General features: G+C 36.8%; 1 protein-coding gene and 5 long non-coding RNA genes across 10 annotated transcripts; 2 read left to right on the top strand and 4 right to left on the bottom strand.

Moving 5' to 3' along the window:
* Positions 1 to 80: 80 nt before the first annotated feature.
* On the top strand, positions 81 to 25,642 carry LOC100643550 (homeobox protein Hox-B1a). 2 transcript variants are annotated; one of them, XM_003402152.4, is made up of 2 exons: positions 81 to 1,630; positions 23,895 to 25,642. In XM_003402152.4, the coding sequence occupies exons 1-2, from the start codon at positions 688 to 690 to the stop codon at positions 24,383 to 24,385; spliced, it is 1,434 nt and encodes a 477-aa protein (XP_003402200.1). In that variant the 5' UTR covers positions 81 to 687; the 3' UTR covers positions 24,386 to 25,642. The 2 variants fall into 2 exon arrangements, with proteins under 2 accessions (XP_003402200.1, XP_012173635.1); XM_012318245.3 differs by having other exon boundaries at positions 82 to 1,630; positions 23,898 to 25,642.
* LOC105666692 lies at positions 7,125 to 11,951 on the bottom strand. 2 transcript variants are annotated; one of them, XR_001099514.3, is made up of 5 exons: positions 11,865 to 11,951; positions 9,769 to 10,822; positions 9,275 to 9,673; positions 8,938 to 9,112; positions 7,125 to 8,658 (listed from the first exon to the last, which is right to left on the bottom strand). It is a non-coding gene; the product is annotated as an uncharacterized LOC105666692 (long non-coding RNA). The 2 variants fall into 2 exon arrangements; XR_002308667.2 differs by having other exon boundaries at positions 9,275 to 10,822.
* LOC110120066 lies at positions 14,139 to 16,362 on the bottom strand. 2 transcript variants are annotated; one of them, XR_007227502.1, is made up of 4 exons: positions 15,851 to 16,362; positions 15,214 to 15,527; positions 14,518 to 14,703; positions 14,142 to 14,430 (listed from the first exon to the last, which is right to left on the bottom strand). It is a non-coding gene; the product is annotated as an uncharacterized LOC110120066 (long non-coding RNA). The 2 variants fall into 2 exon arrangements; XR_007227501.1 differs by having other exon boundaries at positions 14,139 to 14,430; positions 14,518 to 15,527.
* LOC105666691 lies at positions 17,046 to 20,956 on the top strand. The gene is made up of 4 exons (XR_001099513.3): positions 17,046 to 17,171; positions 17,445 to 17,603; positions 17,853 to 18,041; positions 20,823 to 20,956. It is a non-coding gene; the product is annotated as an uncharacterized LOC105666691 (long non-coding RNA).
* On the bottom strand, positions 18,622 to 21,071 carry LOC105666690. The gene is made up of 5 exons (XR_001099512.3): positions 20,951 to 21,071; positions 20,796 to 20,871; positions 20,432 to 20,662; positions 20,268 to 20,342; positions 18,622 to 20,183 (listed from the first exon to the last, which is right to left on the bottom strand). It is a non-coding gene; the product is annotated as an uncharacterized LOC105666690 (long non-coding RNA).
* On the bottom strand, positions 21,925 to 23,898 carry LOC125386915. Of its 2 annotated transcripts, none has more exons than XR_007227503.1 (2): positions 23,372 to 23,898; positions 21,925 to 22,565 (listed from the first exon to the last, which is right to left on the bottom strand). It is a non-coding gene; the product is annotated as an uncharacterized LOC125386915 (long non-coding RNA). The 2 variants fall into 2 exon arrangements; XR_007227504.1 differs by having other exon boundaries at positions 21,925 to 22,581.
* Positions 25,643 to 25,710: the final 68 nt, after the last annotated feature.

Below are 25,710 nucleotides of genomic sequence, written 5' to 3' on the forward strand. Positions count from 1 at the left end.
GCGAGAACTGGACACACCAGACCCTTGTGCCTCGCAATCTCACCTGCGTGCAGCGTTCGACCGTGCCGCCTTCCGCCAGACCAGTCCACCTAGCCAGTCCACTTCAGCGACTCTCGCCGATCGGATCGACGTCTACGCGTTCGCTGTTTGTCCGCTTACTTGCGCCAGCGACGACGCAGTACCGCGTGCTCTGGCGGATTCCGGCAATCTGCCTCGGGATTTCTCGCGTATTCGCGATTTTCTAGATATTTCCATCTATTGCGTCCGACTTGTTGACGTTGATCAGGGTTTGAACCACACCGAGGATGTTAAAGTAAAGGAAGGAAGTTATGATGAAGTTGACTAACGTCTGAAAGCAAGTGAAACACCGTCAGAAGGAATATCGTACGCTTGGACTGTTGGTAAAAAAGTGTGTCAACTAGTGATATTTCTGTGTTATAATCACAGCAAGCTCTTAAGTTAAAGCCTTCCATTCATTACACAATTATCAAGCATCGTGGATACAGAAAAGTGTAGATAAAAGTCAACGTGGTAGCCGTTGGTCGAGATGTAAGCTAATCGCTGGAACGCTCCTTTCTCCGCAAATTGCTCTCTCCCTTCCTCAGTGAAAGAGTGCGCGCACCGAAGGACACGCTGGTAGCCCGGCAGCAGGTGGCCAATTGATGTATTCGCCTCCACGCCACGAGGATGATGATGATGGACATGGGCATGTACGGAACTTACGGCAAGCCTGACTCATACCCCAACTACGTGTGCACGGGTCAAGGAAATCATCATCATCATCAACCCGTGTCCGTCGGGGGACACGTGCCTGTGCCAGCTTCGCCGGAACTCGCTCCAGCGCATTACTTCCCTCAGACCGCGGTTTCACCTTACTCGTCCTCTTCCTCGGAGAGTTTCCTGGCGTCAGAGTCCGCCACATCTTCCGGCACGCCTCCACAGGGCTTCTACTCGCCGTCGGCGGGTGTTCTGCACGAGGATGGTTCCACGACCGCGATAATCTCCTCGGAGAACGGTCTGAGTTACACTAATTTGGATTACGCTTCCTCGTCGTCATCGTACGGCCAGCAGCATCAGCACGCGAACGGCTCCCATGGATCGGTAGATCCTCACCAGAGTTACCACGTTCAGCAAGCGGCGTACAGAGACGACCATCATCATCATCACCATCCAGCTTCTTCCTCGGGCAACGGTCTTCATCAAGGTCCCATGATGACCGCTGGCCACTCGAGAACGGAGCATGACCAACAACTGCACCATCAGTCTTCTAGTCATCACCATCATCACCACCATCATCATCACGAACCTGACTATCAGCTCGCTGGTACCACCAACTATCTACATCAGCTGCCCACCAGTGAAGACTCGCTTCACTATCATTCGCAAATCCGACAAAACGACTACAGTGGACATTCCGCTGGCCACTACAAAGAGGAAAATCCGGATCCATCGTGTTATCACGTGCTGCAACAGTCGGGCCATCCTCAACACCCGCACCAACATAGTCACGGACATCATCATCAACAGCATCCCCATAGTCACCATCCTCCGCAGCAGCAACAGCCGCAACAGCCACACGTACCCACTTACAAATGGATGCAAGTGAAGAGGAACGTGCCCAAACCAGCTGGTACGTATTTAGATATTCGATGATTTGGGAGGAGGTTTGACTGGCGTGAAATTACTGGTCCGTGGGGCGATCCGGAGGCAGCTCGTTATTCAGCTTCTGTTTATCCAACGAGATGACTATTTTAAGTTTCACTAGTGGGAGAATCGTGCCTGTCCACTCTCTTGATTCCTATCTCATGGAAAATTAATGGTCAATCGGGAAGACGGTCCGATAGAGTTACCTTTGGAGGCGAGGTATCTCTCACGATGGTTTCATTCGAGTTATCGTTGATTAATGCGGATGAAAAGTAGGTTCAGGTGCCTTTTCGATATTCGATGCGTTTGATCTACGTACTTTGTCGACTTTAGTCATAAAGTCGTATATGGTTTGCAAATAGAGGTTATTTTCACTTGGAAGAATGGTACTGGAAATTTCAATTCTTTGTAAAATCCAGGAAGAAGAATTGTCGTATTTAAACCTTTGGGTGATATGGACACAATTTACGAAATTTTAAAAGGTAGACAAAATTGTTTGTAATTTTACAAAAATATAATGTCTAGAAAAAATACTGGCATTGTACGCACCAAGTAATTAAGTCCACATATATCAAATTATCATTTAACAGTGATTTTACACGAGTACAAAAATGTACCGTAAAAGTGAAATATATAGAACGTTGAAAAATGAGGATATTTGGCTGTACTTTTTGTAGCCGTTGTGTGTTCCTATCGTTCACATCCGACGTATTAAGAACACGCAGCATTGAGGTTAGGTGTTAAAAAGAAAAAACAGGGAAATAGGTATTTTCCTTTCCACAAACTTCTCCATCGCTGCTTTCCACGTTACTCACCCCGAGTTCTTGGAACAACAATTTGTAACGTTTAAGTGTCGCGACACGACCCAATTGTCGCTCGTTGACGACACTTTACACAAGTTCGTGCATCTCGAATGGCCGTCGCTGGTGAAACCGTGACGCGGTCCATTCGAAGCATCGAAGTCGAGAGGTTTTTCGCCTGGGTGGTGAATTCAATTAAGATTGACGGACAACTAAAATGTGACGTACTTGTTGGCCGACGACCTAGTGCCTTTCAAACGCAAACTATACGTAACGAGATTAATAAAACGTGACACGTAATTCCGGTTCGACAGACATCATTAATCTTGCACATGCTTCTCAGCCGATCGCGATTAGCCACATTCCTGTCTTCGCGGAGCTAGCTATCATTATTATTCTTCAATTTATCATTACGATTAATTAAAACTGAATGATTGGGTACACAGAATTTACCAAATATCGGGTTGTTCGAAAAATGTCTTTATTAAAAATTTCCATTATGAAACTGTAATAAAATATTACCTTCGTTGAATATTAAAGCAAATTACCGAGAAACATAAAAGAGTCATTGATACGAGAAATAGAAATTCGTAGAGAAAAAGAAGAATTTTTTCAGTCAGCTGGAACATTCGCTTCTATATTTCTCATTGGTTAAATGTATTGGCAACTAAGTGATTACGGATTTCGTCATTAGGTGATAATGGCAAAATCTGCAATCACTTAGTTGCCAACCTAAAAGTAAAATCTCATTATTATTTGTTGTGGTTTCTATAAAACTTATTCGAAAGACATAGATTAAATGGTTTAAAAGTTTGTAAAAGCTATTTGGAGAAATTCACTGTCAAAAGGGACGAAAGATTTTTTCAAGAGAGGATTCGTGAAATTGCAGATGGCAGGAGATCTAATTCTAATTAGACGTTTCATAACTCTCGCTACAAACTTCCCGAACAAGCTAATATTTTTCAACTCGAAATTGGCCTTATTTCATACAATCGAATGAATCAAATACCAAACGCTTCAACGATGATTTGCAACATCGTAAAATCAAGATGTAGATATCGATTTCTACGTGACAAATTAAGAAGCACTGCTGATAATTACCAAGCCATGGTAACTAACTATAATTATCTCGAATTACCGAAAATAAGCAAAGAATGTTATGTTAGACGAAACGTCGAAGTATAAGAAACACGAAGTGTTTAATGCTTCTGTAGAAAGAAGACATCCACGCGGTTATTCGTGAGCCAGGTAGAAATCAAAATTCGATACGGCAAATGATAAGAGGGCTTACCGAGATAGAACGAAAATTTATCGGTATTTATACTGTCCTCGGCTGAGTTATTTAGCCGCTGTTTACGCCCGTGCGACAGTCGTAAACGAGCTTGATAAGATTATGCACACGAATGCAACGCGTAACAGAAGATACCCCAAGCTTTTACGAGAATATCGTAGCTCCACGACCATAAATCTACCACTTGCGAATCGCTCGTCGGCTATCTTTCTTCCCTACAAACTACTCTCCATTACTTCGCCACGATAGATCTCTGATGCTTTGATTCGTGGCGTCAAGCATTTGAACAAGTTATCATCGGAGTTATGACGTTAAAACTATGTTCTAATATTGGGTTGGCAATTAAGTGATTGCGGATTTTGTCATTACGTGGTATTGGCTGACGTAGAATGGTTGAATTCAATTTTTCTAATAATTGAACCTTTTAAATTTCGACATTTTCTGATATTTCTTGGCATTCAGAGAATTTTGTATCTCGATAGCAGAAATTTTTGCAGCATCTGAAGAAACTTCAAGATCATTGACAAGTTATCATCGGAGCTATGGCGTTAAAACTGTGTTCTAATATTGGGTTGGCAACTAAGTGATTGCAGATTTTGCCAATACCACGTAATGACAACATCCGCAATTAATTAATTGCCAACCCAACAGTTGGTCAATTTTTCTGATAATTGTACCTTTTGAATTTCGACATTTTCTGATATTTCTTGGCATTTAGAGGATTTTGTATCTCAATAGCAGAAACTTTTGCAGCATCTGAAGGATCTTCAAGATCATTGACACGCTATGTAGGGGCATTGGCATTTCGAAAATGTAAATTTAGAACACTTGGAAGATTTGCAAAATGATCGTCGCGCTATGTGCGACGGTGATATCTGAAAAATCTGAAATCCCATATACTTGGAAAATATTCGGAATGATTGTCGTGTTACGTAACATACAATACTTGGAAGGTGTAAATTTCTTATTGAAAGCTAATAATAAATTGTTACCTGTTTCTTGTTTGAAAATTGATTGCTACTTTGTCTTATTCCTTTACATGGAACTTTAGATTCTTTAGAAAATTGTAATGGCTATTTATCATTTCCTGAGTATTTTCTCGTTTTCCTTTTACAACATAAACGATCCTACAACGGCGTGTTTATACACGGAAAAAGATATTTCGTGCATACCAAACGCGATTTATCACGCACGCTGGGTTCGATAATGATCACGATAGATATTGAAAAGCCCTGATAAGATTCGCGCTTAAGAACGAAATTCTTGCACTCGAGTTATCTGATCATTTCGAAAGAAACGACGCGGCGATAACAGGTATCGCGCCTGTAAAGCTTTAATTAAAAAGCGATATATTTTCGTAGCGCGTACGATCGTTTTGAGGTAAAAAGAAAAAAAAAAAGAAAATAATGCTAACAATCCATTGAAATGATGAAACGCTTAAAAAAAGGGAAAAAGAAAGGAAGGAAGGAAGAAAAAAAATGAAAAATCATATAAAATGCTAATAATACAGAACTGAACGCGATAACGTAAAGATTGCACGAAAGACACGGTAATCACATTACGCAAAACGGCAATTGAATGTGACGGACGAACAATTTATCTCGGATAGATCGAGTGAAAAGTACCGAGTGGTTAAACGCCTAACGATTTGCATAAGTGCGTGTAATTATAAACGTGGAAACGAAAATAGGGGAGAAAAAAAAACACCAGGCGATTTCATCGAGCGCAGGACTCAGGTCGTGGCTAGTTCAGTTGTCAAACTGTTAAAAACTTCATGAATAAGCAACGCGCAACAACGCCTGTTATCGAGCAAAGATCAGTCGAATTCCGGCGATTTAAAGTCGATTTCCCCGCCCCATTCAACCAGCCGTATACGCAGAAAGGTATTTTCCATCAGACATTGCACCAGTTTCGGTATTACATAAACGAGAATATATGGAAGAAGGAATTTCAATTTTAACGACTAGCAGCTAATCGACCAATGAATAGGTACCAGGGAATAATCTAACGTGACTAGTTCGATTACTTGTTTTTTTTAGAAAATCAAGACATAAAAGTGATTAATAACAGGTAGTTAGAGGCATTGGAATAGAATTCGAAGGAAAATTACATTATGTAGTTTTCAGATGTTAAATCGATATTCGATGATAATATCGTTCTTGTTTTCAATAATTATCGTACTGTTTTCTCATTCACTCGGAGATTTAAATCAGCTGATTTGATTCTTTGTAACAATACTTAATCGCCTAATTGTTTCTTCCACTTTGTTATATACTAAGTTAACCTATCAACAACTCTTATTTTGTTTTAAATAAAGGAAAGGAATAATGCAATATCTTAGAAAGAAAATTGTAACAAATAAAAACTTCAAAGAGGATATTTCTTTTTGTTGTTAAGTCTTTATTCAGACTTAGAATCACAATAACTATTATTTTATTCTATGGATAAATCTATCACACCGTTCTGAACCAGAAAAACCTTTATTGCACATTCTTACATGGACTAGGGATAAAAAACAAAGAACGACTTAAACCTATCGATTAAATCTATCGATTGTAACTAGAACTATCCTCTAGTTACTATTTCTTGTAACCAACGCATCTACATATGGATGGCGAGCACGAACTCACGTTTTCATTTTCAACACTTCTCATAGAAAGAAAACTAAAAAGAAAACATTCCACTGACCTCACAAATGAAATAAAATAGTCAAATTCGAAGATGGTATCCTGCTGGGGGTAGCATCTACATGTTATTTAACAACTGACTTAGAAAAATTTACCAAATGTCCAACTGGACAAATTTTCGTGCCAGGTACGCTTCCCCTTCTTCTTCTACATTTCGTGTCGCAATCTTTATCGAATAAGTATATTTCACGGGTCTGGTGAATGGCACTGTGTAAGGTGCATTGCGAGTGTCATACTAAAAGCTGATAGCTTGGTTTTTGTTTTTGTTGCTTGTTTATAGAGTATTATCGCGTTTGAAATTGATGTATTTAACAATAACTCTAAAGCTAATTTTATATACAACTTAAGGGTTCTTCTATGTGCTGTAAAATATGCTACCATTTGATCTGATAAATCTACAGCACATTTTCCTCTGTTGGTAATCTACCACTACCATTGGTTTATCGCAAACATAATTTTTTTTCCGGACCTCTACCATTTCAGTCGAATGTTTCGTCGAGATCATAAAAATAATCGTAATACTGTTTACTAATATCTTCTATACGTTTCAACAGTATATTCTGCGCGTTTTGTTTGCGACGAAACAACGAATGCGAATGATTTGTTGAAATAAACGAAGCCTTGTTATAATATGCCGCTATCAACTGTTAGCAAGGCGCCACGGTGATTACCCGTGACGACCAATAAGATAAACGGTGCATTGGGGAAGAACGTTGTCTTACATCATCAATTTATTATTATTTTGCCATTATATGCTTTAAATAAAAATATTCCCGTGGCGTCCTCAGCGAAACATGTGATTTGGACGTGGCAGTCAAAGTGTTAAACAACAATATATACTCAGCATCAATTTTCCCTGCTATATACATTAATATAATATTTTCTTTATTGTAACAAATAATAAATTCCAATGCCTAGTAACGAAATACTTTATACTCTTATAATTGAGAAATTATCTAAGAAAAAGTCCTACTTATATAAATTTCAATAAATAGCTACATAGATATATATATTTTCTAATCAAATAGTTAAATTATTATACAAATTTGTATTCATTTTATAAATATGAAGAGAACATCTTTAAGAGTCATTACACTTATCAATTGAAAGGTATCTAACATTAAAATCCCAGATTAATTAATATTTCAAACACAACTTAGATATATACATTTTCTAATAATGTAATAGTTGAATTATTATACAAATTTGTATTCATTTTATAGACATAAAAAGAACATCTTTAAGAGTCATTACACTTATCAATTGAAAAGTATCTAATATTAAAAACCCAGAATAATTAATATTTCAAATACAACTTAGATATATACATTTTCTAATAATGTAATAGTTGAATTATTATACAAATTTGTATTCATTTTATAAACATAAAAAGAACATCTTTAAGAATTATTACACTTATCAATTGAAAGGTATCTAATATTAAAAACGCGGATTAATTAATACTTCAAACGCAATTTACTCAATTCACGAAAAAAGTCTTTCAATTATTTATTATGCAGAAAAACGATCCTGTCAGCCATCCTTAACATCCTAAATCCGTCTTCGAGGAATTACTTTACCCTGAACGGAGACATTGCGGAAACGATTTAAAAATTGAAATCAAGGTGTCGTAAAAATGCGATAAGAAGGTAGTAGGAGGCTCGAGGCGTTCCCCTCTCTGATAATTTGCTTAACAGCGAACAGGGTTGCAGGCAATCGCTGGGTTCGAGCAGCTAAGCCTAGCCCGTTGAATGGAGCTTGTCAGGATTACCAGCGTTTCGCTTAATAGCTCATTATAATCGAATTAATAACGCCAGCCGAGAAGTCACTGGGGGTGACGCTTATTACACCGGGACATGCAAACGAAACGTTGAGCTGCCCTCGCCGCGCTCGCCCCTTTACCCTTCGCCGCCACGAGCTTCCGGTCCCGCGTTCCTTATCCGCGATTTCCACGCGGCAATAGAATCTAACGATCTCCGGCCAAAGGTTTTAGATTAAGGAACCGTGACTACCATCGACGTTATCGATACAACGTTATCCCACCTGATACCATTCGAAAAACATTACATATCTTTTTATCTTTCTACTTATTTTACTGAATTCTCTCCAGCGACTGGTATTTTCAAGCACATTGTGTTTTTATGTAAAGTAGCTCAGAAGCTCCTTTGTTGAGTTCCACTTGACATTCTTTCAGTCCCAGCTTTTTTTGTGAAACGTGTGAAGGAAAAGCAGGATCCTGGAAATTGTTTCAAGATATATCATACACTTAAAAATTAGAAAATACAACGATAGTGTGAATGGTATTTAAGTGAGTTTGTTACTTCCTTTATTTATTTAAATTGTCTTATCTTTTAGTTAAAGTAAATTTCAAATAGAACACTTAAAAGTGTTGGGAGCTGCTGGTAACGAAATTGAAATAAAATTCGCAGTGCAGAAGGTTAATACGCTCGATGTTGTGTATGTTTAAGGTTATGTTTTGACAAATTATTGTATATTGTATGTATTATAGACTTACCTTGCAAGAATGTTCGATATGTTACTTGACACCCTGTATAATTAATTCAACGACAAATGGATTTGTTTTTAGTGAAACTCTTTCTGGTGTATATCTGCATTATGTTGTCTTTGGAAAAACACAGGAAATGTGATTCTATACTCAGCAATTGATAAGAAAAATTTGTCCCACAATCCTGAAACATTACATAACAAGCATAACAAACAAACAACAGAAGACAAAGCTTCTGAAGCTCATTGGTTTTATAACATTTTATATTTTGAATAAAAGAATTAAAAGATTTTTATGCAAATAAAAAACGATATAGAAAATTAGAAAATCTTTTAACAAATATTACTATCAATCTGCGTTCGTCAAATATATCCAACGGATGTAACGCAATTCCAGAGGAGAGGCAGCTTCTCAACCAAAATAACGAGATGGGCGGAGCAGAATGGGGGGGAGGGGGTTTCAAGAGATTTTGGTTGGTGAAGTTTTTTGGTTGGCCAACAGAGCACAATAGCTGTGCTTTTTCCCTCGATGCTTCCATAATGCGTTCCGGGGGTCCATGGAATCTCTATGGGGACGCCCGGTGTGGACCACCACCCTTCTTCATGAGAAAAGCAGGAGAAAAAGGCCAACAGAAAAGGGAGAAAGAGAGAAGAAACAAGCGTCACAGGGCTGTCAGCTCTCCCGATTTATCATACACCACTCGATTTCTTCTCTCTTGTAATCAATAGCAGGATTGGCCAACACGCTGGAGGAAAAAACGACGGAACAAATAAGCAAGCCCCTGCACGAGACAGTAGTAATTCCCTGCATTCGTGCTGGTTTTAGAAACTAACACGTTACCTCGTCATGTATGTATATGTATTCACTTTTTTCCTCCTCTAATAACAGAGGATGCTTGAATAGGTAGAATTATTGGAATTTTTCTGCAATCACCGCTTTTTATTAAAAGGAACTTGTTTGGTAACAGAATATAATTTTCTAGATAACCTCAGGTTATAAAAGCGACATAGATTCAACGGTAAGAATTTCTTTACAACTTATTTCATAAGAAACAGAAATAGATGGAACTATTGGAATTTCTCTAGAATCACTATTTTATACTACAGGAATCTTCTTTAACAACAGAATACATATGTATATATGATCTTTTGATAATTACCTCATCTCACAGAATTGTCATGGGTTCTATTAAGTTGGCAACAAAGTGATTGCGGATTTTGTCATTAGGTGGTAATGCTTCACTTAGCAATCGCTTAGTTGTCAACGCAATGTATCTAGTGAAAATTTCGTTGCGATTTAAGTCATAGAAAAGTAATGAAACCGTAGATATGAACAAATCTTGAAAAATCGGGAAAATAAGAACAAATAACTAAAGAAGAAAGTTGAGATCATCTAAGGTTAGGACTTTTAAAAATTAGACAAAGTAATCGAATCGTATTGTAAATAAGAAATCGGACGTACCACAAAGTCTATTACAATAAAATGAAGTCTGAATAATGCCCCGAAATATTACAAATTAGGTAATTTAGCATAAATCAGGGCTAATGCAAAAAAGTGTAGAAGCGATTGTAAGGAATCGTTGCTAGTCGAATTGGTTGCCGTGTTTTCGTCATTTCGCCAGTTTTACGGCACATTTCGCGTTACTTACGAAGAGAGTAGGCGGCCAGTTTCATTGCACGCTTTCGTTCGTCCACGAACGTCAGCCCTTTACGTTCCACCGTATATACACACCAGCTTTCTTGTGCTGCTGCTTTACGACGTCACGTCACGTATCGAGCTAACCTTCAAATCGACTTCATCAATCGCAATGCTGCTGACGAGAGCGTGCTAGTAAAAACCTTATCTCAAGAATCGTGTCGTTTATCGAGTAAATTGAACACTTTTTGAATATATTCTAAAACAGATATAGGAAAAACTGAATTTTTATTTTTTCTTCCATATTTTGGATTGTTTTAAAATGCAAATAAATCTATCTATGATTAGTTAAAAGACTTTGTGATTATGAAATTACAATATTAGACATTTTGATTATTAATTCATTGTTACGTTTTAATTCTCCATTATGTTATTTTGTCAAACAATAATGAAGTGGAAATTTACTGACGTGGTAAAAAAGCCAGACTTAACAAATATATGTTAAAATTCTTCATTGTTTGGAGAATCAGAATAAAATACAATATTAATAACTGGACAATGATCTTTTATACTTGTCTATTGACTGTTATCTGCGCTATGTTCAAGGATAATTCCAAAACACTGAACACGAAGCAGTTCTTCCTGAATTTCCTGCGGCTGCGTTTTCCTCGTGGACGTAATAACACACAACTACAGTTACCATAATACTTCAAACAGGTAAGAAAACGAAAAAACCTCTGATCGAGCTAGAGAAATCAGCGTCGTGCGATTTTGCAAAAGGAAAAGCTCATAGAAACAATAACAAATTTTGTAAAAAGTGGGAAGCAAAGAGAATCGCAAAAATACAAATAACACGATCGACGAACGTTTAACATCAGCGAAATCGTCTAACTGGATAAGAAGCAGGAGAAACAAAAGTGGAAAAAGGATGTGAACGAAATAACACGGCACGGATGCAACTGACGTGTTCCTCATGCGCAAAAAGACCAAATTATCGCGAACCTAAACCGTCCGTGATCATAAGCCAGCGATTAGATTGAACAGGAAGAGGATAAGAAAAATGGAAAACGCGAGCGATATAAGTGGAGTGCAAAATAGAAAGGATGAGACGTCGCGCAGTAATACTAAAAGGAAAATTCTTAAAGAAGAACGAGGTGTACCATTAAAACGTGTGTGAAAGTCCACTAAAACAACGAGAGCAGGATGAAATTACTTAAGGAAAGAATATTAAAAAATCTGAAAATTACAACAATAAAAAGCAATTTATAAAAGTAGAAAACACGCCATTCCCAAATACTTACAACAAGGAACACATGAACAATGTTATTTGTTGCAAACTATTCTTATCACATACTGTGTATCTTACATCCTGTTTCACCCATACTACCTTCGCCTTAACTTAATTTTCAGCGAGCAATAAATACCCAAATACTAAACTTACCATAGAAAATTCAACTCTGGATAAAATCAAGAAAGGAAACCAATGAAACTGAATTGCAGTAAAAAGTTATGTAAAACATTTCCAAATATTATAATTATTCTACAAAATTCCTTCTACGAAAGTATAAAAGAAACTAACTGAAACCAAATGGAACTATTAGGTTGGCAACTAAGTGACTGCGGCTTTTGTCAATACCACCGAATGATAAAATCCCCAACCACTTAGTTGCCAACCCAATAAATTGTCTAAAAAGTTGAATAACCTATTCCTCCTCTTGTTTCACCAAACAAAGAAACTTTTAATATTTCCAGCAAAAATTTAGTGCATCGTTCTTTTATTGCCAATGTTAAGAAATATTTAAACAATAGAAAAACACAATTAGATGAAAAATGTGCGCAAGAACGTGGCAGAATTAAAGAAGAGCTTCGAACGCTTCTCTCTTTCTCTGTGACCGGAAAGGCTCAAGTACTTGGTACACGAAGAACGGAAGAAAACAGAACGAAGAAGCAAGAGGTAGGTCGGTCAGTTTGCGAGCGAAGGTAGAGTGGAGCGGCTGACCAAGCAAGCAAGGAAGCAAGCAAGCAAGCAGTCAAGCAGGCAGGGCAGCGTGTTGCGGCGCGGCTGGGGCCGTCGGCGGACGCGTGAGTGAGTGGCCGATATCTCGCGAGGGGATCAGAGGATCGTTCGCGTGTTTCCACCCGGGCTGCCACCCGCCGAACCTGGCAACCCCGGATCCCGCAAGTCCCGCAACAACCCTGGCCGGCTGCCTAAGTAACTGACTCCCCTTTGCTCCCTCGTCACTCGTCCCTTCTCTCTCTCTCCTTCTGTTTCTCTCTTGCTAGCTCGCTCGCGCCAGCGTTGCAACGCGCTGACAATCAACGACCACCCTGTCCACGTGTCTCGCGCAACGGTGATTTTCATTTCCGCGGCACTTCACCGACGATATATCGCGACGACGCGAGCGTGGCTCGAGTGCTGAAAAAACCTCGAGTTCAATGCTGCGACCATGTCGGAGTTTGGGGTTGCGAAAAGGTGTTGCTTTGAGAAGATCGAACGTGTGTGTGTGTGTGTGTGTGTGTATGAGGGATGGAAGTGGAGGTGGTTGATGTCGGACTTGGAAGAAAGGAAAGAAGGTGAATGGAAGGCGAACGTGTTGAGTCTTGTAAAATTAAACTCGGTGTATAGTAGGTGCCTCTCTTTCAAAAATAATTACATTGCTTTGGATTTATGGGTTTGGTTTACGTTGGTGATAAGAAAAAAGGAAATTAATAAGATTCAAAGGCTACTACCATGTTATTATATTTTAATGGCTTCCTACATTTAAATGGTTGAGGTTAACTACAGAGAGATTATATCGGATAAGTAGCAAAATCTTGTAATAATTCATTGTAACGATACGCCCTTCTACACTGCGTTATCTGTTAATGAATTTTTATTTGCAAGACGAACAGATTACAACTCCTATAATTTCGTTTTATTCTTCCAAATTAAAAATCATCTAGAAACTTATAAGTTTCATAGCAATGCCTTCCATTAAAGTTCTTCAAAGAACGGAGACTTCTTCATGCCTTAAATATCTCCATTAATTTTGATAACGATCATTTTGGTTTTTAGAAATTGAAAATGTTCCTTATAGAAATTATTATATCTTTAAATCAGACTTTGTACATCGAACTTGTAACACTTTACCGACTGCTAGCGATTCAACAGCATACGCACGTCCGACCGGCATCTCAGGCGCAGATTCTGCCTGGCGCCAGCTCTGTTTAGGTTTAGACTGTCCAATACCATTCTTTTTGTTCATCGCGAACGGTACGTTTTTCAAATTGGTATGAAACTGTGGCAGCTTACAAAGCAATGCAACTGACGCAACTGAGCAAAGTACCTTCGTTCTAAATAACAAATTACTGCTCAAATAATGAGAAAGATTGTCGGCGATAAAAAGCCGGTTAATAAGCTATCGGTCGGTAAGCGTCGGCGACAAAAAACCGATTAATCGGCAATCGGTCGGTAAAGTGTTAAAAGAATCAGATGTGACGTAATTTAGATCAAAGAAAGTCTAAAGACCTAACAGATACATGTTAAATACAGATATTTGTAATCAATTAATTTATCCTTAAATATATAAAAGTGATTTTACGAGGATTAAATTTAAGAACCAAATGGAACTTTTATTCAGCTAGGATTGCGGTTAAATTAAAGTAATCTTAAAACGATCGGATAAGTGGAACTTACATTTCACCGTGCGACGATAAGCAGCATCATAAATCGATTGGAGAGGAGCAAGAAAGTCTAGGCAACAAGGCCAATAAAAATGTTAATCTTAATACGCGAAATCGACTGACCTCGAGGCCATAAATAAAGCTGACTGCACGCAATCGTTCGGCACTATGGATCATGCCAAGAAATTCAGATTTCGGCCTTAACTAAAAAGCAAACACTTCTTACCAAAAAAGAGAAAGGCAAAAACGGAATTCATTACCATGTCAAGACTTCGCTCGTTAAGTACGTACATATACTATTAGCCTTATTCCAATGATTTAGCCAAGCTTTTTATTTTTACAAAGTAAGGTAATTGTTTATTCAGATCATTGATAGCACACAGTCGATTTTATATAATTGGCCAAGTAGTTTCGATCGAAATCTCATTTGCAAAAGCCCACCGTTTATAGTGACTCAGGACATTGGTTATCGCGATGCTGAAATCAAAGTAGCCATCGTGACACCCGATGACAAGGGGTCGAACAGAAGGAAATTGTGTCAGTAAAATTGTTTTGTTGCTTCTTATATACATCGACAAGATCTAATCGATACATATACTGTATAACAATCTTCGAAAAAACGATTTATCTATTAGCTAATTACAGATCAGAAATTAGTTTCTATACTGTACAAGTTCGTGTAACGATGCTTAGAAAGCCAGTAGTAAACCTTTATTCTTACCGATCCTTAAGAATTCTCTAAATTCCAAACGATCCTATATTTAATCCTAATCGTGTTATTAAGTATTCAATGAAAAAGACATGACTGCCTTCGCTATGAGAGTCATCAAAAATTGAGGAAAACAGAAGATCAATATTCCAACTATCTGTTATCTGTGATCTAGAGTAACGCAGGTTATCGCTCAATCGGTACAATCGTGAGAAAATATTTGCCCGGACAGTTGCAAAGAGAGTACGCGTGCAATAGTTACATTCGTTTGTACGTACCTATGTAAGTAGATTTGCAAGCTCTCATAACAGCACGTGATACAGATAAATGGCGAGATCGGATTTCCTCTTCATTTATATTCTTTAGTTAAATGGTCGGTTTATTAGAAGGATGATACAATTAAAAAGTAATATAATAATATTTAATAATAGTAATAAATAATATAAATTTTGAGATATCTGCGAACAATATGTTGTTAAAGATCCTCGGAATTCAAAGAATATTAACCCTTTACACTGCTATATCGACTGTGACACGACGCCAGTTTTTATCTCAACAGCTCCTTTGTCGATCCCAATTAACAGATTGTAACCTGAAAATTGTTTCAAGATATATCATACACTTAAAAATTACAAAATACAACAATAGTGTGAATAAAATTATATTTAAGTGAATTTCTTTCTTCCTTTATTTATTTAAATTGTCTTATTTTTTGGTTAAAGTAAATTTCAAATAAGACACTTAGAAGCGTTGGCAGCTGCTGGTAACGAAACTGAAATAAAATTCCGAATGCAAAGGGTCAAGGAAATTCACTGATTGTTAAATAGTTACATCGTTAATTTCTTATTTCAAACTTTCCTGAAAAATGTATTCTTTTTAATTATATCATTCTACTAACAAACTGACCATACTGACCACAATATGAATTATTACGGAGATAATCGTTTTGACACGATCACTCTATGAGAAATTCCGGAAGCGAGTGATTCCTTTTTCTATTTAATCAATATCCCGAATGTGGATAGAATCCATAACGTGCCACGTTATGGCTATAAAATACGAATAACAATATATTATAAAATAATGTATAAATACATTAAATCGCACGCACATAAATTTTTATCCGCCGCGAATATGTAAGCTCGTATTTCCCCTTTCAACTCAGTGTACAATAGAACTCCATTTATTGGAACGATTGCGCGATTAATTGAGAAATATTTGGTCAATTAAAAAATAGTACTGGATTGGCAGCTAACCTAACATTACCACCTAATGACAAACTCCGCAATCACTTAATTGCCAACCCAATAAGATGTATTCTTGGATTACTTTCATCATACGAAATAAACGATTTGCTAGAAACAAAATACAGTTGTTGTCGAATTTTCTGATTTTCACTAACGCATAATAACGCAACATAGTGGTATCAATAGTATAAAAAAATCATCTGTGTCATGACTTATTATATTATTGAGTGAGAACTATCTATTGGGTTGGTAACTAGTTAGTTTAGTTAATTTAGTTGCCAACCCAATAGATAGCGAAGAAAGCTGGTGAACTCTTATTACATGAATTTCAGTTATATGCATTGTTTCTCGACGAGTTCAGATGTTTAGATACGCTCGCTATAAAAAGTATTTGCCATTATATTTATTACAGCATTTTGGTACTAATTCTGTACATATATAGTGAATTTTGAATCATTTAATAATATTATAGTACACTATAAAAATTTGATACCATAAAAATGAAACGTATAACCTAATGAAAAATACATTTCGCTGAAGAGGAAGACATACGAATATTTTTTTTAAACCAATAGGAATTTGGTGTTTTAACCAGTGAAATAAAGTGTTGCTGTAGAAGTGCGTATGGAATCGTGACGCGACAAAACTCGTCCACATCAAATCCTAGAGCGATTCTTGAGGAACGTTTGGCGAACGAGCGTTGTTACAAAGCACGCGCACAAACGTAAAACACGATCGCGCTATTGACGTCGTTCAAGCAACAATAACGACTTTACGAGGCTCGTTAAACGTCTCGATATCCCTTATTGCCGTTCAACGAGCTTCGTTACAACCGGCGAACGAACAATTCGCGTTTCGCGAAAGGCTTCTGCGCAGCAGACTCGATATTTATTGGTAAAACGCGACATAACTCTGCAAATTGCTTTTGAAACTTCGGAAAAAATGAACGATGACATTTTACAACGTCCATTATGGACCGAGATAAGGCGGTGAGTATAAACGCGGAATATTTAAAGGTAATAAATTAAACAAGTTATTACGGAATGTCAAACAGCAACAAGATGTTTCGACGATGTATACCGGTTGATGGCTACTATATGCTACTTGTTCCATAATAACACGTTCTAATGGCTTTATTTTTGTTATAAATATTGAAAGAGATTGTTTCCTAAGTTTATGTTTAACGACGAACCTTGGAAAATTACTCGAGGTCCGTGCAGGCTTCAAGCTTGGTCTTTGTAAAGAAACATTCAATTATACAGGGATACGAGTGGAATGTTTGCTTAAAAGAAGAAGTTAGGATGGCGTTGTAGCATGTAATCGGATGTGGAAATCAGATAGTTTCAAATACAGCTGTATCCTGATGAGTGGATCCTTTTTTTTTTTTACCTACGGCCTACCCTGTTCGGATTGCCAGAAACGTAAGCAATACTATCCTAATATGAAACTGATTAAAATACTCGAATTAATGACTGCGAAATGACTAAACCAATTTTAATGTTATCGGTACAGTTGGAATATCGAAACACGCTATTACAGCAAAACGGTCAAATTGCCACGATTAATCTTCTAAGAATTTGAATAATTTATTTCAATGATTATCAACTTTTACTATGTTCAGGTGCAAATTTGAAGCAATATAATTTCCAAATAAATAATATTCTTAACAGATGATATATAACGGAAACTAAAAGTCGATATGAAGTTAATGAACCGCCAATCACCAAGCACAGCCGATCAAAATTTTATCCTCGATTTACAGTGAAATTTTCTCGAAAACAGTAGAAAACCATTGATCGACAACGAAGAAAATCCGAAGAGGAAGGAAACTGGTGCCCTTATCCAGGTCCATCTTTCCGGTAACATAATACCCTATGGCTGCTCGCACGCACACATTTCATCCCCTCTAGTTCCTTTCTACGTCATCTGCGCCCTGCCCCCCTAGCTTTTAGCCTTTGAATAATATTTGAATTGCGTAATGCTCGTCTAACAGGGGCACGTTCTCTACCACAAGGCCAAATGATCCCGTGTGATCAACGGATTAACGTCTTACGATTTTATCGGCACCATTAAAGAAGCTTGTTCGGTGTACCAAATCGTCGTACATATCATCCTGGAATTCATTAAATTTAATTAGGAGAATAGCACGAATTAGAAACAGCCAGAGTACAAAATAGATAAAAATTGATTATCATTAATCGACTTTCTTTTTAGTAACCACGACAAGAAATAATATTTTCTAACCTCTTTCATCCTTTCCCTCGATTGTATATTCGCAATTAATTTTTCTTTACATAATTTAATATTACGATTAGAAGAAAATTTTCTTGAATTTTGTAACTATCTGAAAAACTGAAGACTATCGTGACTAGAGTTCCTGTGTTAAATTTATTATATAGGTATCACAGGATACGATACTTTATGCTATTATAGGTGGCATAATTATTTAACAATTGATATATTATATAGCTACATATTACATAGCAATATTTTCCCTATCGACACGCAGAATCGCAATTCTCCGATTAATAAACGCATCCTCGAAGAACCGGATCGAGAGTAGGAACTCTAGACCAGGTTGATCTTAATGTTTTCGCAAGACTCGATCTCGATTCGTTTTACCTCTGCTGTTTTATTTTCGACTCGATTTTCTTCTTTTTCCCCCTCCTTTCAGAACGAATTATCAACGTGCATATAATGAAACGAACCGATTAAAGCTTGTAATTAACACATTCACTATACATGACCAGTCGACACGTACTTTCAGGATACGTGTATGATAGCAACTTAGATGCGTGATACAAACCGAATGTCCATTTCTATCGGATATACAATAACGCACATAATTATTCCTAGCACTTGAATAAGCAATGAATATTTAACTTTAAGAAACTAAACTTTTTGTGTAACCAATACAATCATAATAATCATATTTTTACTCGTGATATTTCAAAATGTTTCGTGTAACATGTATAATATAATACATTATATATACATATAACAATACTTCCACGTGAACCACTGTATACATAGTGTGATAGATGTAATAGATGTTCGAATGATTATAATTTATGTACATATAAAGATTAACTGGATAGATACAGGTGTGGCGCAGAACTATTTGTTAACAAGGCAATTTATATGTAACAAAAATCTGATTCACAGTGAACGGGTTAAAACCATGCAACATCTCTATATTCTATAAAAGCTTCATTTAATTCCTACATCCTTACTCTACACATTCTTCCACCGACCTTAGAAAAATATAATATTGGGTTGGCAAGTGGTTGCGGATTTTGCCATTAGATGGCATTGACAAAATCCGCAATTACTTAGTTGCCAATTGAATAAATTGCAAACAGCAATCGAACGACACCTTAATGACGGAAACATCTTTTTGAACAGTTCTTGGATAATTTTGAATAGTAATAGACCTGGAAACACCTAGTCAGAACAACGTTTCTACTCACGAATAACCGGGGAGGTCGGAGGAGAGGCTAAATAACTGGAATTACGGTTGCATAGACGGTACAAAGATCGTTCACGTGAACGATATTCGGCCAGTGTTTCCTGCACTGTTCCATTTGCTTTTATCCACTGGCATTATCCAACCTTCCCTGCCCGCCCCTCGCACTCTCTCTAATTTCCTCGCCCTCTCGTCGGGTCGCTCGTTTTCACTCGCAGGCGCCACGTAAAATAATAATATTAAGCCAGGTGAGATTTAATCGGGGGCCTTTGAACGAAGCCTGACTGGCATGCATGCTTCGAAACCGCGGCCACGCTGCTGTTTCCCTGTGTTTTACCTCGTGTATACGTGTTTCGCATGTGTGACGACAGGCTCGCGCGAGCGTGCGAGAATTACATTCATGTTCGAGCTTAAGTGCACTTGGTCGACTGACGTTGCGCCACCCGAGGGATATAATAATTCGTCGTTCTTCTACTAGCAACTTTCGCTGGGAACCATGACCACGCCGGACATTATTGACGAGAGAAATTTTTATCTGAAAGAAATTTTATCATGAGGAAATTTTACGCGAAAAGTATTTCATTTAAAGGAAACTATCGAAGTGAAATTTTGGACAAACTCTATGGATAATTGTAAGGCATTTTATGATCGAGGAGTATGGACTTAAATCTCTGAAGAATTTTCTGCGATCTCACTGAAACATACATAATATATATATATATATACGAGTAGGATAGGTAACCTTATGATTTTTCTAGTAATTTATATTTAATAATACTTTACCTGAAAAATGGAAACTAAATTTTGCTTATTCGATTGGACACGTGATCTGTGTTATGAATGTGGCTCGGTGTTATAAAGAGTTAACAGAAAGTTAAGAGGTTAAGATAACTCCTGAATATAATTTATGGTTCCCTTGGGCTATGGCCAATTATAATCCTTAACCGATGCCAATTTATCTATTCTTTAACCTGTGCTGCCCCCTGTGCCTTGTTCTCTTCTCATTTGCTATCACTTCAGCAATATAATTTTTAATTAATCTTAGCATTATTTAAAAACTACCTGACAGTCTAATTGACTCGAACGATCATTATATATATACTATACTATTATATACATATACTAATATAATAGTCCAATTTCTTACACACAATGTTTGAAATTTCTTTCCAAGAGCAAATCTGCATTCCCGATCTTCCAACCGTAATAACAGTTTCGTCCGTCTGAAAATTAACAAAAACATTCCTCCGTTAAAATAATGTTACCGGATGAAAAACGGCAAAGAAGTACTATGTATATTACTTGAGGAGGTAACACGATCGCAACATCTAATAATTGCACTACTAAACAGTGCTAGTAATTTTAATCGATACTAATATTAATGTTCGTTGCAGAATAAGTAGCAATTGGCAGGATATCGCGCTAACGCTTAATCGAAAGTGATTCCTTCATTCCACCTGAGCGAACGTTTCTCGGGGATTTGCCTTTTCGAGAAATGAAATCAGACGTGGCTACCGACTGCCATTGCAGAGCCGACTGGTACACGATACACTGTAAGCAAGAGTTTTATCGATTGAACGATGGTCAAACAGTAATACGGATTACCAAGAATTCTTGCATCTAGTTGGCAAAGTAACTTCTTGCTGGAAGATCCACCTTTTCTGTTGAAAATGACACGAAGAGACTTCTGTTTTATACAGGGTGTTTCTTTTTTTTTTATCTTTGTTTATTAATTCCAGGTTTTTTACATATTTTTTTTTACATGATTTTTTTTTCCAGAATAAACGCTGAATTCTAATTGTAGGGTGGTACAAGTACAGAAGTACCGATACGCGACGGTACGACGTAGCCATGCATTATTACATTTTTTTTTTTTTTTTTTAAGATTATTATTGTAACTTAAATTTAAGCCGCTGTTGCGCTGTGCTTACGTACGATATTTTAATTTATGTCCTGAAAGCCTGAACGCGAAAACAGGACAGTTCGCTAGCCTATTAGGGAGGGGATGGGAGAGGATGGACTGGGAGGGGAGGGGATACAGGGTGTTTCTACAATCGTAGATATGATTAAAAAAGTGGTAATTCCTAATTCAAAAAGTTAAAATTAGTATACATATACGTGATGAATTTTCAAAGTTATCTTCCTCGAAAAGGAAGCTTCGTATGTAAAAATGTTATTTCATACTCCTCGTTCATACCTTCGCGAAGAATTACTTTGTTCTCTGTTGTACTACGATTGCAGAGACACCTCGCATTTTGTATACAATGACCAGTGTGTACAACGAAAACGAAGCTTTATAATTTCACAAAGAATTAACCTCTTCTCTGTTGTACAACGAGTAGAGGAAACTATCAAAAAGTATCCAAACTGTCTACAAAAATAAGAGATACTACAATTGACGTATTTTCTATGAATATATCATCTTCTTCTATTGATTCAAAAAGTATGTGAACTACAATGTTTAGGATAAGGTTGTCAGCTAGTCTGTTACTTTTATGTCTCTATCTACACCATTCTGTGTCCACATTCTTATGAGATAGTAATATACAAACCCCAAACAACGCAAGAAACGCATAATTCCATTGTCATGAAGATTTCATGTTCTATAAAAATATAATTTTAAAAGATCCAAGAAAAACTTGGATGCAGCACTAATGATCACTGATGTATAGAGACGTTCGCCGGCCTGGCTAGGAGAAAATCAGCGGCAGCGCACGCTCTGTCCTTCCGTTAAGGTGCTAAATTGATGAATGAGTGGCGAAAACGGAAAACATTCCATTGTTCCACGCCGGCTCGTGGACTAATAGAACTTGTCCAACTCGATTATTCAGCTTGAAGATGCGTGAGCTTAATGGCCGCCGGCTAAGTTCCGAGCGCGATGTTTAAGTGACTGATGTTATCAGATTATTTGAAAAATCTGTGAAATAAAATCCCTACAAAATAAGTTGATTTTCGTTTGAGTTAGATTTAATATACGTTTGGGTCTCAATTAAATACTTTTAATATTCGGTAAAATATAAAAAGGTGATAAGGGGAATGGAGCAATACAGGCAAACACGGGTGAAAAAGAAGATGTGACTCTAAGGCGGTGGCTTGACAGTTTCGTCCGCCCTCTGCCATTAAGTAAATTGACTTCCACATACCGGTAGGCTAAATAACAATCTAATTTCCATAATGCGTAAGTGACGCCACCTTTTTTCATTAGAACGCATTCCTCTCTAGTTAGAATAAGTTTGGCTGCATTGCTTTATACCCAAAAATTCCCTGCTAATGAACACGCGTGTAAACAATTTGGAACTTCGTATCGAGTTTCCGAGTGGGCTTCATCGACGGTGTGTTACGATTCGATCGATATCAAAAATTGTACTCGGTAAAATTATTATCGAAATTGTTATACGAAATTATGTGAAACATGGTTCGTGTGGCGATATTATGCTTGTTTCGTTTGCCTGTCAGTCCAACACGACAGCTGACTATAGACACTCGTCGACATAACTTGACTCGAGATCGTAATTACGAAACTTAATTTCTGTCTGTGGTCATATACATATTGTCAGATAGCTCGAGACGATTATTATTTTTGAAGTAAAATATTTGGACGATCTTGTGATTAGATACATATATAGGAAAAGTTGGTTAACATGATCTAAGTCGAATATGCTTTTAGAGTGACCACTAATCGGTTGATAAATACGGGCTAAATAAAATGACGTAACAACTTACCCTTGACATTCGGCAACAGCTGATGCAATTTGATCCAGATTTAGGGCTTAACCCTATCGGTCTTCGGTAAAGGGTGGACAGGTTCGCTCCTTAGAACACTGACCAGCTGTGTTGGGCAACAAACGGCTGTCGCTCGATGGACCAGAGTTAAGCTTAATTCGGTATATATTACTTTTAACCTCTTCCGTTAACGCATCGGTCACGTACGAAGGGCATTGACATCTATAATTAAGATGGAAAGGAATTTGAGTCACAACATGTGCCCTTCTGAATCACACAGATATTGATAATGAATCTTAATGACTAGAATCTCGTAATTGTAATTGATATATAAAATTACACAGATGTTTTACTTTTCTAAAGCTTTACGTCAAAATAGTTCTTTCGCATCGTTACTGTACTGCTAGTACTAACATTTTTATGAATAGTAAATATAAAGCAAAGAATTTCAATATGTATAAACGCGCTTGTAAATTTTATACAAAAAGTTCCTAAATAAAAAGAAGATCAAAATTTGTTGCAGCAGCAAAGACAAATCTAAATGTGGGAGAATATGGCGGTAGCACAGTTGGAGGTGGAAACGGATCCCCCTACGCAACTACGGCGAACGGTCCTGTGAACTGTCTTACCGGCGGACCTATGGCTGGTATTGCAGGTAGCTTCAACAATACCGGCCGAACCAACTTCACGAACAAACAACTAACAGAGCTCGAAAAAGAATTTCACTTCAATAAGTACCTGACCAGAGCAAGGCGTATTGAAATCGCATCAGCGTTGCAGTTAAACGAAACGCAAGTAAAAATTTGGTTCCAGAACAGAAGAATGAAGCAGAAGAAAAGAATGAAAGAAGGTTTAATACCGGTTGATAATACAACTGTAACACCACTCAGTGGCGCCAGGAGTTCGAGTAATTCACCAACTAGTTCCTCCAGTCACGAAACTAGTGGTCTCGGATTATCTAGTTTTACGAACGATAATAGTCGGGAATCCCCACCCTCGTCTTCGAAAGATTGACGGGTTCCTTACTGCAGCAACGAACGTATCTATGGCCTACGACTTAACGATGATTGGTGAAAATTAAGAAAAAAAGCGTTATTTTAAATCATGTGATTTGAATTTACATGAATTTCCTTGCTGCAGCAGCAACAATATCTATAATAGTATTTCCAATTTTAATAGAACTGAATTATTGTAACAATATATGATACACTCTTTCGACGATCTTGAAAATTATCAAAATTAATCGAATATAGTATAGAAATTGAACAATGTATGTACCAATTAAGCGAACTATTTATTTTCGTTTGAGTTATATATGCCGTAAAGGCAATATGAACAGAATTCCTGAAAAGTTACCATATACCTCAGTTTGTGTAAATGGTATAATGATATTTATATATAATTATAAATACCAATGATTGATCACAGCATATTATGTAAAAACAATTGTGAAAATATTCTCAGATGCTAATTGATTACATCTAGAGACCAACTTTCTTTTTGGTGAGGACAATTATTGTTTGATGTTATCATTCTTACTATATGGTAATATTGTTTTAATTACTTTTTTACTCGCCTTTTCTCGTTCTGTTTATTGCGAGATATTCCAACATTGATAAATTTACATACCAATGAATATTGTTAACTATTCAATACTTGCGAATTATTGTAAAATTCTTGTATAAATTTTACATTCTCAAAGAAATTATTAGATACTGATAAAGATAATAAAAATGATCTTCATAAATGTAACAGTGTACTAGTAGATTATAAACATTCTATAATGATAGCATGATAACAGTAGTTGTGCTCCCAATTTGAATATCTTCTGTATGTATATGTACATATAATCTAATGCAAATCTTGTGTGAGCAGCAATGTACGTCATTATACAGTAAGACATTACCAGAGTATTTAAAAAATACAAGAAGAAGATCATTGCACAGACGCTATAGCTAATAATTGAAATGTATAAATAAGAAATTACACTGTATGATGAACTTATTTTAAAATGATTGCAAGATTTGCATTGATTCTATTTAACTTAATTTGATCACTTAAAAGTTAACAAATTAATGTAATCGTATAGTTATATAGATTATATTGTGATCTAATAAGAAATTCTGTACCTAAATGAATTTGGATATAATAAATTGTGATTATTCTGTAGTATTACTTAGAATTCTGTAGAGAGAATAAAATATTAATACACTACGAAAGAAAACTTATAAAATCCACTGAAACTCCGAAATAAAATGATTTACCTAATTATAACTTCGTATTTTACGACTTATTCTCTGTCAGGAACCAAATTAAAGTTTTTAGCATGCACTATATTT

Source organism: Bombus terrestris, chromosome 18 (genome assembly GCF_910591885.1).
Source record: "Bombus terrestris chromosome 18, iyBomTerr1.2, whole genome shotgun sequence".
Taxonomy (NCBI): Eukaryota; Metazoa; Arthropoda; class Insecta; order Hymenoptera; family Apidae; genus Bombus; species Bombus terrestris.

Bases quoted from the DNA above. Each gene is read 5' to 3' on its own strand.
- LOC100643550 (XM_003402152.4), top strand. From the start codon at position 688: ATGATGATGATGGACATGGGCATGTACGGAACTTACGGCAAGCCTGAC. The intron at 1,631-23,894 runs GTACGTATTTAG...AATTTGTTGCAG, and splicing joins GAACGTGCCCAAACCAGCTG to CAGCAAAGACAAATCTAAAT.